Source organism: Chiloscyllium plagiosum, unplaced genomic scaffold (genome assembly GCF_037043375.1).
Source record: "Chiloscyllium plagiosum isolate Xiang-an unplaced genomic scaffold, Cpla_swu_hap1 HiC_scaffold_4, whole genome shotgun sequence".
Taxonomy (NCBI): domain Eukaryota; kingdom Metazoa; phylum Chordata; class Chondrichthyes; order Orectolobiformes; family Hemiscylliidae; genus Chiloscyllium; species Chiloscyllium plagiosum.
In genome coordinates this window covers 27645902-27659143 of record NW_028270142.1, presented here as the reverse complement: position 1 = coordinate 27659143, position 13242 = coordinate 27645902, and the positions used below count along the sequence as shown (strand labels likewise).

The 13242-nt window shown below is 37.1% G+C and overlaps 1 protein-coding gene across 3 annotated transcripts in view; it reads left to right on the top strand.

The window, feature by feature from the left end:
• Positions 1-13242, top strand: part of rad21b (RAD21 cohesin complex component b) — a 52521-nt gene that overhangs the window by 22259 nt on the left and 17020 nt on the right. For all 3 annotated transcript variants that reach the window (XM_087986048.1, XM_043688995.2, XM_087986047.1), the window contains exons 5-12: positions 1380-1486; positions 2455-2661; positions 3550-3672; positions 3804-3926; positions 5910-6133; positions 7914-8073; positions 10460-10605; positions 11202-11357. In XM_087986048.1, the coding sequence (XP_087842174.1) occupies positions 1380-1486; positions 2455-2661; positions 3550-3672; positions 3804-3926; positions 5910-6133; positions 7914-8073; positions 10460-10605; positions 11202-11357 (1246 nt within the window). The remainder of the gene's footprint in view (positions 1-1379; positions 1487-2454; positions 2662-3549; positions 3673-3803; positions 3927-5909; positions 6134-7913; positions 8074-10459; positions 10606-11201; positions 11358-13242) is intronic.

Here is a 13242-nt window from a genome sequence, read left to right as displayed (position 1 = left end):
CTCAAAACTATATTTTTGTCACTAATATTGTTCCAACCTTAATAATGGCATTGACTCCATACTTGAAAATGTTTCCTTGTGCATTAATAAGTGCATTATCTTGCCAAATAGGTCATTACCCATTTGAAAGATGACATCATGGCGGGATATTGAAACATGGCATTGCATATAAATCTGATTTTATCCTGCTTCAGTTTCAGCACAAACGGGCATACAGCTGCTGGATTGTGATCAGAGTGAAAAATCCTAGTTTTCTTTTCCTCTTGCTGCTTAATTCAGGATGACAAAAGCAAGCTGATATCACATGTGCAATCAGTGTAGTAAAGGCTGAGCATATACTGTATAAGTTTGTTGAGCTGTTGCGGTTGCCCTGTTTTACTTCTGGTGCATAGTGACTGTCTCAGGCATATGTTTGGCTGAGAAAAGTCATAGTTTTCCAAGTATGCCTCCCAACCGTGAGGTTGTGATCTGCATCTTTAAATCTCATGGAGAATAAATGCACAACCGAAATATTGGGTACTATGCAAAAGTAGCATCATGGAATTTTAGTCTTTCCCTCTTGACTGTCTGTCTGGAATTGTTTATTTTAGTGGAAGCATGATGATGTTAACTCCTACAACTTCAGCTTCGTGCAGCTTTCAAAATATATGTTGCTATGACGATCAACATAACTGCAGCTGTGGCTAGCTGATGGAGCACAAAATAGTTCTGTTCATTTACAAATTTGTAAAATGCTTAGTTATGTTTTGTATTCATTACGCTTAAATATTAATATGGAAAAGATCATTCCGGAATTTTCAAATTAAAGTGTACAAATATAGAAATTGTACTTTGTTCAAATGCACAAAGAATAAATCTGTGTAATGTATGATTGGTATAATCTTTAAAAATTTATAATTACCGATTTTAAAGATATAAGCTTGAACTTCATCCATATAAATTAGCAATCAGTGACATCACTCTCTGTGGCATTAATAGCCGAAGATTCTCACTCGAGAAATTTGTTAATATTTACCACAAACAGTATCTGAATTCTTTTTGTTAGCCTCACTGCTACATGGCCATGTGAAATGAACTATTTGACATTTTGTTGGTATTACTTTTTCTTTACTACTTAATGTTCAGGGATAGTTGTGATATCTAAATAGTTTGGATGTTAATCTTTTTGGAGTAAGAGATTTGTGATTATTATTTGTGAGCGCTCCCATTTTTTAATTTGCCCAGAATTATATCTGCAAAGATAAGTATAAATTTACACCAATCACATTTGGTGTAAGATTTCATTTTTTTTTAAGTTGTCTTCAGTTTTTGTCAGATAAGTTTGATTTGTATAACTTCAGATCTTTGCTTAACGGAATCAATAATAATCTGTTTTCTAGTGATATTGATGTGGCTCAACAGTTTACCTTGAATCAGAGTAGAGTGGAAGAGATCACGATGCGAGAGGAAGTGGGCAACATAACTTTACTTCAGGACAATGACTTTGGTGAGAATTGAGATTTGCCCCTAAACATAGAGACATTTCTGAATTTTTCCTTCATAACTTCATTCTTCTAATAATAGTATGAATTCAGTCAGTAGCATTGCTTTTGTTAGCAGTAGAAGTTAGTGGTAATGCCAGAGTTTCATTAATTGCTGTTTCAGTTGTTAACCCATTTATTTCATATCCATTAACTGCTTCATAATAATACCACAAATGGAAATTTTCATTTTTAAATCATTAAAAATAAGCTGAATAGTTGGTACAGCACTTTTGTCTTTCAGCTATTGTATAGCTGGTGACTTGATAACTTTGCTACGGATGTACATTTGTGTTGATGAGACAGGGTAGATTGGGAAGGGTAAATATTTTAGCTTTGATTTTTAATACCATTTGTCAAGTAAGAAGCATGTTTGGGAGGGGTTAAAATGGAAACTTCTATTTGTGGCTCCAACCCACCTTGTTTCCAGATATTTAATTTTGGGAATTATGCCAACCGAAAGGCTTTTGCTCAAAATGGGTCAGATTTACTTAATTTCAGACAAACTCTTTCAGCTCAATGATGTGATCAGCACTACAGTTTTGTGTTAACCTGAAGTCAATGCACCAGTACATCTCCCGCTAAATATCAGAAGCATGATAAGAAGCAACAGTTGACCAGTCGAGATTATGTTCAGTCTATTGTTTAAAATAATTATTCTGTTGAAACCTCTTATCATGAGTATAACCATGCAGGGATACTCTGCACAAGCTTCATAGTGAGCCTTTGGACTAATGCAGCCCTGAAATGTCATGCTGAAATCCTCCTTCCAGTGACTGCCAGGGATTGCATTCATGGGTACATGGCTTATACTGCCAATTCCTGTGCCCAGTTCTGGTTGCCCTGTTTCATCAATTTATCAGTTTAAGATAATGATTTGATACTGTGATATTAAAATTTTATGGATGATGTGGAATTTTCATCCTGTGTGAAGGTGATTTTGGTGTTGATGATCGTGAGATCATGCGAGAAGGCAGCACATTTGAAGAGGATATAATGGGAAGCACCAGTGATTCTAATCTGTTGTTGGAGCCAGTGCAAAACACCACAGCCCAGCTGGCTGAGAAAAGTAACCATTTGGCGTATGACGATCCCCTCAAAAATGATGGATTTGGAGATGGAATTGATGGTGGAATTCTTGGTATGTCTTTAATTCTTCACTTCATGTAATAAGTACATGTAGAAATTGTGAATATTCCAGAAAACCAAACTAATTAAAATGAGGAACACTGTCCAGAGCATGTTTAGTTTTAAATATATTTTGAAGGACATTCATATATTCCCAATTTTACTTGCAGTTCAATTGGAGATAGCTTTCATTTGTAGCTGGTTTTAGCTCCTCTGAATGAGTGTCCAAGTCCAGCAACACTGTTTTTTGACCAAAGTATAATATCAAATGTGACAATGAAATGTTTCAAGCATTTATTTCCATTGGCAGTGCTTTGATTTTATTGGATAAACAGTATAGAAGGTGCCCATAAGTCATTTTGCCCATAAGCCTGTTCTTCAGAAAAGCTATTAATACCAGACACCCATTGTTTCCTCATACACGAGCGAACTATTGCATCCCTTTCGAAAGCTGTCCTTTCAGTTTTGCCCATCTTGTCCATCGTATTAGACTAAGAATTTCAAAAATTGTCCTCTTGTTACTTGTGGTTCTTTTACCAATCCTCATAAATTTGTATCCTTGATTAGAGAAACTTGTTCCAGTCAAATCTGTTTTCCCCTTAGTTACTTTTATTTCGTTTAGCATTCCAGTACATTTCATCTGCCAGACCATGCTTTCTAAAGTGTTAGGCCCAATCAGCAATTTCGAACTTATTGCAGTTTCCTTACTTTCATACTGTGCCTTTATTTATAAAGCTGAACACCCCATATTTACTTCTCATTATGTGTGTATAGGAATCTCCCAAGGGTCTTTGTTCCTGTCCCAGCTTCAAAATTGCACAATTTCATTTATCAGAAGTTTTGTTTTAACATATACTTGTTTTTAATTTCTCAAATTGATTCAAAAATGTTTTCTCACCAGATGACAAACTTTTAAGTCATGATGATGGTGGTATTTTTGATGATCCGCCGGTGCTACCTGATGGAGGAGTTTTAATGCCAGAGGAACCTATTCATAATGATGATGAAGATGATGTTATGTCCAGTGAGTATTGAGAATTCTTTTGATCTTTTAATCCTTACGCAATGCATAAACAGAACTTGAATTATTTTGACAGTATTTTTGATGCACTGCGAATATGGAAATTAAGAGTTTAAAACTTCATTTTTAACCAGTGGGTGGGCCAGACAGTCCGGATTCTGATGATCCAGTTGAACCTCTACCGACAATGACTGATCAGACAACTTTAGTACCAAATGAAGAAGAAGCATTTGCTTTGGAGCCAATTGATATAACTGGTGAGTTCTTTCTTTAAGAGCTGTGCTATCATAAGGAGGTAAAATATCAAAACCAGAGGAACAAATCCCAAGATTAATGTTTCAACAATAAATTTTAGTGTTCATGATCATGATATACCGGTGTTAATAGCAATTAGCAATACTGCAGTGATACAGGAAATAGAAACCATGAATTTTCACAATATCAGCATCGTTCTTTAATCAGCATATTCTGTTGTATACATGTGATAGATACTCCAGAAAGGTTACACCACAGAAAGAGACCATTCACCCCATTATCTCTGCTCTGGCTGTGTAAACTAGCTACCCACTTTAATCCTACTTTCCAGCACCTGGTTCATAGCCTTGCAGGTTGCAGTGCTGCGGGTGCAGAGCCAGGTTCCTTTTAAATTGTTGAAGGTTTCTGCCTTAACCATCAAGCAGAGCAGTGAGTTCCAGGCACCCATCACCCTTCGTTTGTCTCAAGTCCCCCTAACCATTTTAGCCTCAAAATTGTGCTCCTAACCTTAGGATGGGGACCAGATGTCCCAAGCAATCTTATTTTGTACACTTCAATTAAGTCAATTAATTTAGGCATTTTCATCCTGTTGTTCTATTTTTGTCCATTTTCATAATGATGTGTCATGACTCACTAGGGTAGTGTGCTGGAAATCAAGCTTCAATATTCTTAGAGTCATCACAAAAGTTGAATTTTTTTAAAAGAAATATGCAAAATCTGCAAACTACCTGATTTTTAGATCCAGATTGGTAGAAAACACTGCCTAGGTTTCTGGACTTAACAAGAATCATTAGTTTTAACAGGTCATTAGATTCTAGCTGCAGGTAAATTATTAAATTAAATAACTAAAATCAACAGATTAAAACTCGAATCCCCTTATAAACTTCCCCTGACGCACACTTGTACACAAATATAAATGGGGAGGGGGGAAAACACATGGGTGAGGTAAATCTGAAAAAGCATTTCCATAGTCTTTGTTCACAAGATCTGTTTAGCTGGTTTTTGCTGATCCAAGTTCTTTCATCAACCTTTTACTGAATGATTCCACGAGTTCAAAAGAGGTACAGGGTGGCTACTTCATTCATGAAAGAGACAACTTGCAGCATCTGCTGAAGAAAAGATGAGCTGTTTTCCTTCAGGTTTAATGTGAGTTGCTGCAAAAAAACCAAGAGTTTTTGTGGGCTGGAGACTAATTTCGTTTTTGGTCTGACTAGCGTCTCTCTGTAATAAATCAGAAATAGATGGGGTAACTCAGCAGGTTAGCAGCATCTATAGAGAGATAAAGTCAACATTTTAGGTTTAGTGACCCTTCTTCAGACTTTGACTCACATTCAAAGCTATTCAGCTGTCTGACAACCAATTACCTTGTTGGTAGTTAAAGGACTTTTTGTCATTGATAATTGGTCTACAAGCCAATCAACTTCACTTGTAAACAACTTCTTGGCTGCAGTTCGTATGCACATTGCTGGAACCCACAGTTGAACAAACAGCATTCACAATAGATGTCAAATTCTTTACTGTCAAAACATGCAGCCATCCTTGTAGTTCCTGGATTTCAAACAGTTCTTTCTCGTTTCAATCCATAGTTTAAAAATACACAAAAAAAAGCCTGTGTAGACCTTGAATAGACTTAATTAGGCTGCAATAAAATATAACTTAAAATATAATATTTAGTTAATTGTTAAATTGCAAAAAGAAGCTAGACTTCAGATTTTTAACAAATTATGTTTAAGATTGTCACACTCACCAGCTCCCAGTGATGCATCTTTGTCTCAATTTGAATCCTTTACATTGTTGGAGGAAACTGTATCGTGACTTTTAGGTTCTGTTTTGTTTTATATTTGTGGAGGGCTTCATTAGATTTAATATCAAATCAACAGCTGAGAAATAAATTATAGTTCTACTGACCAATTTGGTCGTGCTTTGTTGACTTGCAGTTTTAGGCCTTTTTGTACAGAAACTTAAATTGGAATGATTTATTGCAGTTAAGGAAACAAAAGCCAAAAGAAAGCGGAAACTGATTGTTGATAGTGTAAAAGAACTGGACAGTAAAACAATTCGGGCACAGTTAAGTGACTACTCTGACATTGTAACTACGTTGGATCTTGCACCACCTACCAAGAAACTTATGATGTGGAAAGAAACCGGTGGTGTGGAGAAATTGTTCTCACTTCCAGCTCAGCCTCTTTGGAATAACAGGTTGCTTAAGGTAACTGAATTGTTTAAATGTCTGTGTTTTGATTACAGAGGGCATAATTTTGAGATATTATAACTTTTCAACAACTTTTAGTCACAGAGTCAGAGATGTACAGCACGGAAACAGATTCTTCAGTCCAACTTGTCCATGCCGACCAATTTTCCTAACCTAATCTAGTCCCATTTGCCAGGATGGCCCACGTCCCTCTAAACCTTTCCTGTTCGTACACCCATCTGCATGCCTTTTAAATATTGTAATTGTACCAGCCTCCACCACTTCCTCTGGCAGCTCATTCCATACACGCACCACCCTCTGCGTGAAAATGTTGCCACTTAGGTCTCTTTTATTTCTTTCCCCTCTCACCCTAAACCTTTGCCCTCTAGTTCTCGACTTCCCCACCACAGGGAAAAGTCTTTCTGTATTTATCCTATCCATGCCTGTCATGATTTTATAAACCTCTATAAGGTCACCCCTCAGCTTCCGACACTCCAGGGAAAATAGCCCCAGCCTATCTAGCCCCTCCCTGTAGCTCAAATCTCCCAACATCCTTGTAAATCTTTTCTGAGCCCTTTCAAGTTTCACAACATCCTTCTGATAAGAAGGAGACCAGAATTGCATGCAATATTCCAAAATTGGCCTAACCAATGCCCTTTACGGCCGCAACATGACCTCCCGACTCATATGAACAGTGCTCTGACCAGATTTGAATGCAGTATTCTGAAAGTGGCCTCATCAATGTACTGTACAGCCACAACCTGACATTTCAACACTGATACTCAATGCACTGATCAATAAAGGGAATCCTACCAAAGGTCTTTTTCACTACCCTATCTACCTGAAACTCCACTTTCAAAGAACTATGAACCTGCACGCTAAGGTCCCTTTGTTCAGCACATTCCCTAGGACCTTACCATTAAGTGTCCTGCTTTTAATTTATTTTTCCAAAATGCAGCACCTCCCATTTAACTAAATTAAACTCCATTTGCAATCCTCAGCCCATTGGCCCATCTGATCATGATCCCGTTGTAATCTGTGGTTACCTCCTTCGCTGTCCACAACACCTCCAATTTTGGTATCATCTGCAAACCTCCTAATTATACCTCCTATGTTCACATCTAAATCATTTATGTAAATGACGCAGTGGATCCAGCACCGATCCTTGTGGCACACCACTAGTCACAAGCCTCCAGTCTGAAAAGTAATCCTCTACCACCACCCTCTATCTTCTACCTTTGAGCTAGTTCTGTAACCAAATGGCTAGGTCTTCTTGTATTCTGAGATCTAACCTTGCTAACCAGTCTCCCATGGCGAATACCTTACTGAAGTCCATATAGATCATGTCCACCGCTTTGCCCTCATCAATCCTCTTTGTTACTTCTTCAAAAAACTCAAATCAAATTTGTGAGACATGACTTGCCACACAAAACGCCATGCTGACTATCCCTAATCAGGCCTTGCCTTACTAAGTAAATGTAAATCCTGTCCCTCAGGATTCTCTCCAGCAACTTGCCCACCACCGATGTTGGGCTCACCGGTCTATAGTTGAATGCAAAACTTCTTTGTGCAAAAGATACTTAAGTTCCATTTTAACAGTTTCTTTACCTACATTTCAAAAACACTATACATTTTTTTTGTTCAGAAGTCATATTTAGGATATTAAACTGTCATGGATTTTGTGTCTCTTGATGTATTAAGCAATAGAAGCTGCTTTAGTTTTAAGAACATGTGTAACTCAACACCAGACAATAATAAATAATTTTAATTGTGAACTTGTACTTTATTTTTTGCGTAGCTTTTTACGCGCTGCCTCACGCCAATTGTTCCAGATGAGCTAAGAAAAAAGAGAAAAGGAGGTGAAGCAGACAACTTGGAACAATTCCTGAAAGAGATTGAAAATCCAGAAGTGCCAAGGGAGGAGCAGCATCCACAACAGCAGCAGCGTGACATAATTGGTACGAGCTCAGTTGCTTATATCTCTCATCAATGCGGTTTCACTGTATTACTGCCTTTATTTTGCCTTCATATAGCATTTGGATTTGAGATTATTGTAACTTGCCATGGAAATTTGGTTTTGCCAAGTAATTATATTCCTAATCAGCTGTGTGTCCCTTTTGAGTCACCTCAAATATGAAAGTGTTGAAATCCATTCTGAATGTACATAGTAGTATTAACGTAAACTCATTCAGAATTTATTTTGAGTTGCAACCAAATATCGTTTTGAAGTGCTTCCTGTTGCACTGTTTCAATTCAACAGGGGTTAAAGATCTAAACAAGGCAAAGACTTTATTCTTATATATAGGGGACACAGCTCAAGAGAGACTGTTTAACTAACAAAAACTTAATTACTTATACACCTTATTAGTTAGGCTTATTAGTCACACATACAGTTTGTTACATAACCATACTTACAAAATTGATGTTTCATTAGAAGATAAGACGTTCGTCAATTGGGGCAAACACCTTACATTATAAGGCTAATCAAGTTGCTGCTACGCCAATGAGCAGTAACCATGTCCCTTGAAAATGGAAGCAAATTCCCATTTGCAGTAATTATTTCTCTGCAGCATTAAGAGTTTCTACTTTACATATATTGCTATGGTTTTGTCCCTTTGAGTAGCTAAATATATCTCGCGTCCTATAGGTCTAAGCTGTTCTGAATTAAGCTTATTTTCAGTATGTTTCTCTTAACTCTTAGTGCTTCAGCCATGTTTCACCCTGACACTAAGTTCTCAGTCGACTGTATATTTGCATGCTCTTTATATCTATTGAATTGCCTAATTAATTTCTTTACCTGTGTGCAACCACAATATAAATGCTCGATTGATGACATACTGGTTTGACTTGAAAGTCAATGAATGATCAGAAACTGCCCAATATTCTTCTGCTTCTGTTAATAAATCCCTGTTGTGCAAGTCTTTTGTCTTTTCCATGGCTGCTTCCTGGTCACCATAAAAATATGTCCAGTTAATATTATTTGCAAAGAATTGCTTGAAATCTGCATATATTTGTAAAGCATTGCTGTATTGATTAGGCAATTGTGAATGATTCTTTTGACACCATTGTGTCTGGAATGTTGTTCATTGGAATCGTAATTGCAATGTACACACCTAAATGTTTGTTATCTAATGGCAAAACTAATTCACTTAGTACTGTCATTTGAAGATTTGCTCTGACCTGATTTTTAAGAGATTTTTCAATTTTATAAATAATCTAGTTCAATTGGAGAGCCTTAATACGAATAGATGGCAAAACTACAGTGTACCCCAAGAACAAATACTGTAGGCAATTGATGAGAGTCACCGAGGAACCTTGAATATGGCTTCCATGTTTCAGTATTTGAAAATGAATTGATGTAAAGTGTGTTTTTAAAGAACTTTAAATGTGGATCTCAAAAATGGAAATGTTGGAAAAACTCAAAACAGTTAACAAAACTGCTATATTCGCTTGACAAAGCGCCATGTGTATTTCAGCATTAGTATATTTACCGGAAAGGTTGGAACGTCTTCGCCACACAATTTGAGTAAAACAAAATCTGGGATTGTCATCATCAAAAATTTGCCTCATGCAAGCATGGTAGTAAGACATAAGTCAGTGTTTCATACATTAGAGGGCCAGTTTGTTTGGAAGAATGGTATAAAATCTCTAATGCATATAATCTGCACAGTCTATATGCAGTTTGTCTGCTCTACAGGATAACTATTTGCTAGTACACTTATGAATTACATTGGACTGAGAAAGGATTATTAAAACTTGTTCGAGTCTAGTAAGTTTAGTTGAATCAACAAAAAAAAACTGGGAAAAGAAACAGGCAAGAGCTGAAAAAGAACATATGGACTCATGTTTGTTACACCTGGACATTATTAATAACTGATTCAAGAAGTAATTTAATTAATTTTACTAATTATAGTATGAAAGCACGAATTCACTTGGAAAATAACACTACAAAGGAAAGGTCTCTGATTTGGTTCATGTCCAAATGGACAATCGCTTAAAACACTGGTTACAAGAAATGTCTGGGTGTGCACATTGTAATCCTGATTTACTTCTTTTTTCATTTCAATCAGTCCTCAGTAGCCTAACGGAAAATTGTACAATGCAAATAGTATGCCAGGTCTCTCCCAGCCTATAGTTGTGCCTGTGCTCGTTTGAGTTGCATGGATACAAAAGGATTGTGTTAAGAGTTTTTATTTATGCTATATAATTGGGCTTCTCCATCATATGGGGTTTTTCCGATTTGAAGAAAATATCACAAGATGGCTTTCATGTGAAATTGAATTTGTTTAACAAAACAAGTGCTTAACTGTGTAAATCAGAATTATTGATGCTTTTGAAATTTAGATGAACCTATCTTGGAAGAGCCTAGTCGTCTACAGGAATCCATATTGGAAAGCAGTAGAACTGCACTAGATGAGTCCATTATGCCGCCACCACAGAGAGTCGTTAAACGTAAATCAAAGGAAATGGAATCTGAACCCACAGTACCTGTGAGTAATTTTTAAAAAAATAATTCTTTAATTCTTGCATTTTACAAATCATTGGTATTTTCATGCAAAATGTTAAATAAAATCAAAGTGGTATATTAAGTTTCAAAATGTAGCTATTACAGCCAGACAGCACACGAATACTTGGGTGCCACAAATTATGTCTGCTATATAATGGGTTTTATTGTCATTAATAGAAGTAGGCACTTCGTTCCTAATTTAAAACTGGAGGTATTCAATAAGATGAGAGGAATGTTTGCTACCTTTTCCTTTCTGTCCCTTGGTGAAACAATAATATTAGACAACACAAATATCTTTGCTTCATGTCAAAATGAGGGAATCATATAGTCTGTTCTGTGCTGCTGTTGGGAAGTTGTATCCTTTATAATTCTTAAACTTGATCTTGGGCTTCAGTTCAATATGATAATTAAGTATTGCTTTCTCCTCGAGAGAAAAACAGTTTCCTCCTTGGGGGGGAAAAAAAGTGACTTATTTTGGCCTCTGGTGTTGCTGGTTGATACTGAAACTTTCATTCCTGCTCCTCTAACTCTGTTGGAGTCATGTGTATCTGACGTTTTAACTGTTTGTCATTACTGCAGCAAGATGAGCAACAACAGCCACAGCAGCAAGAACAAGAGCTGCAAATTCCACCAGTAGAGCTTCCTCCAGAGGAACAACTGCACATCACTGACCTTGTTCCAGAACTTGCTATTCTACCAGAGAAGAAAGAAAAAGATGAAGAAGAGGAAGAGGAGGTGGGGATACAGTTATTTGATTGATATATTTTTTAACTAGCTATTCCGAGCAAATTGGCTCAAATTACTTTTGCCACAAAATATTTTTAGCAAAATTTGTAGGATGATTTATCCTTTTATTTGTCTTCCTTATTTTTTTCTGAAGTCATTGATTCACCATCTGATGCTGTGTACAGTTCATGAGTGAATGATGACAGTAAGCATCTGAGCTGTTTCACAAAAACAGGTCTGTCCTTTCTGTGCCTACTATCTGCACTTGGTTCATACGGAAGTCAGATACTAATCAAATACTTCTGGCTTGGTCCGGGGAGGGGGGGGGGGGGGGGTGGGGTGTGTGTGTGTGTCTCTGTACTGTGATCAGTCAATAAACATTCAATCGATTTGGTCCTTTAAGACTTCATATTTTGTTTCACATACGGCCGGGCACAGATCGTTCAGGAAGATGGAGGTTAAACATTTCCATGTTCCTCAGAAGAACTGCGCACATTGCTTTTAAAAAAAAAGACATTTTCATCCTTTTCTTAAAGAAAGTTACAGGCCATAATCGTATAGTACATTCAGGCAATTACCAATCAATTAACGAAATAGCTTTATTGACAGCATCTCAGCCCAATATTTCCTGGAATCACTTTTGTTTTCCAACACTCAAGCCACTCTTATCTCACGAACAGAGTCTTTGCACATGCACTTGAAGGTCAGTTAGGATGGCCAGTAATGTCCTATCTAGTCTAGTTATTTCTGTGCTGTAAAGGAAGCATTGTCTGCTAGTCTTTGTTGAGACAGCCTGTGGTTAGTTAATTATGCAGCTATAACAGGGTTAAAAAGCCATTTTACACAGCTTTTAGCAGAATTGTCAGTTTGCAGCCGAGAAGCCATTTTGTTGTCATATTTGCATTAAGAAGCCACTTTATTGCCACCTAAGTTAGTAAGAGCACGTTAAGTGGTTGTTCCTGATAACAACTAGTTAACTCAACCTGTATTCAGGTTTCAGATCCTCAAGCGCGTAGACATCAAATGAAAATAGATTCCATTCATCTCCAGTCCACTGATTGTTAATAAGAGTTCATTTAAAGTGTGATGGAGACTTTGTCTGAATGAGACAGAAGCAGAATGAATGTATGTATCTGGGAATTTGGCTCAAAATGGGAATTTGATATTGAGGGGGAAAGGCGCTTGTTGCAAAGAGTAAGCTCTGCTGATTGGGGAGTTTGGTGAGGCAGGGAGGAGGCACATTTATTTTTCTTTTGCCCATTTCAGAAAGTTCATTGAACGAGAAACTGCTGTTTGGGACGTCTTTAACTTGGTGTAAATTAGAAAAAACATTTTTAAAAAGATTTATCTATGCTTGGATTTAATTGTAAAACATCAGGAATATAAGAAAGGACTGATATGAATAAAATAAGTAATCCAAAGGAGAATGAAGTTCATGTAACAGAAGTCAAATGGAATGGAATCATGAACCTTAGCAGTGTTCAAGATGATCACTTGTGCAGGAAGTGCTGTCAACTGCAGAAACTTGAGCTCTGGGTTTCTGAGGTTGAGTGGTGCTGCACTGTGGTTTGCTGATAGTGAGTTCAAAGACATGGTCGCACTGCAGCTTTAGGCTCTCGAGGTCAAAAAAGAATGGGTGACAGTCACTCTGGGAAATAGGCAGGTTGTTCACAATAAGATTTCCTTTTTGTAAACTGATGACACTAGTATCTTAAGGGACTGCAGTCAGAGTTAACGGCCAACTCTGTGGTATGTATGAACAATATTAAGGCCATAAGTTGGAGGAGCAGCAGGAAGCCATTCAGCCTATTGAGGCTGCTCTGCCATTCAATGAAATTATGACTGATCTGATAAAGCTTAACTCCACTTTCCTGCTTTTCTTCTCCCCATCACT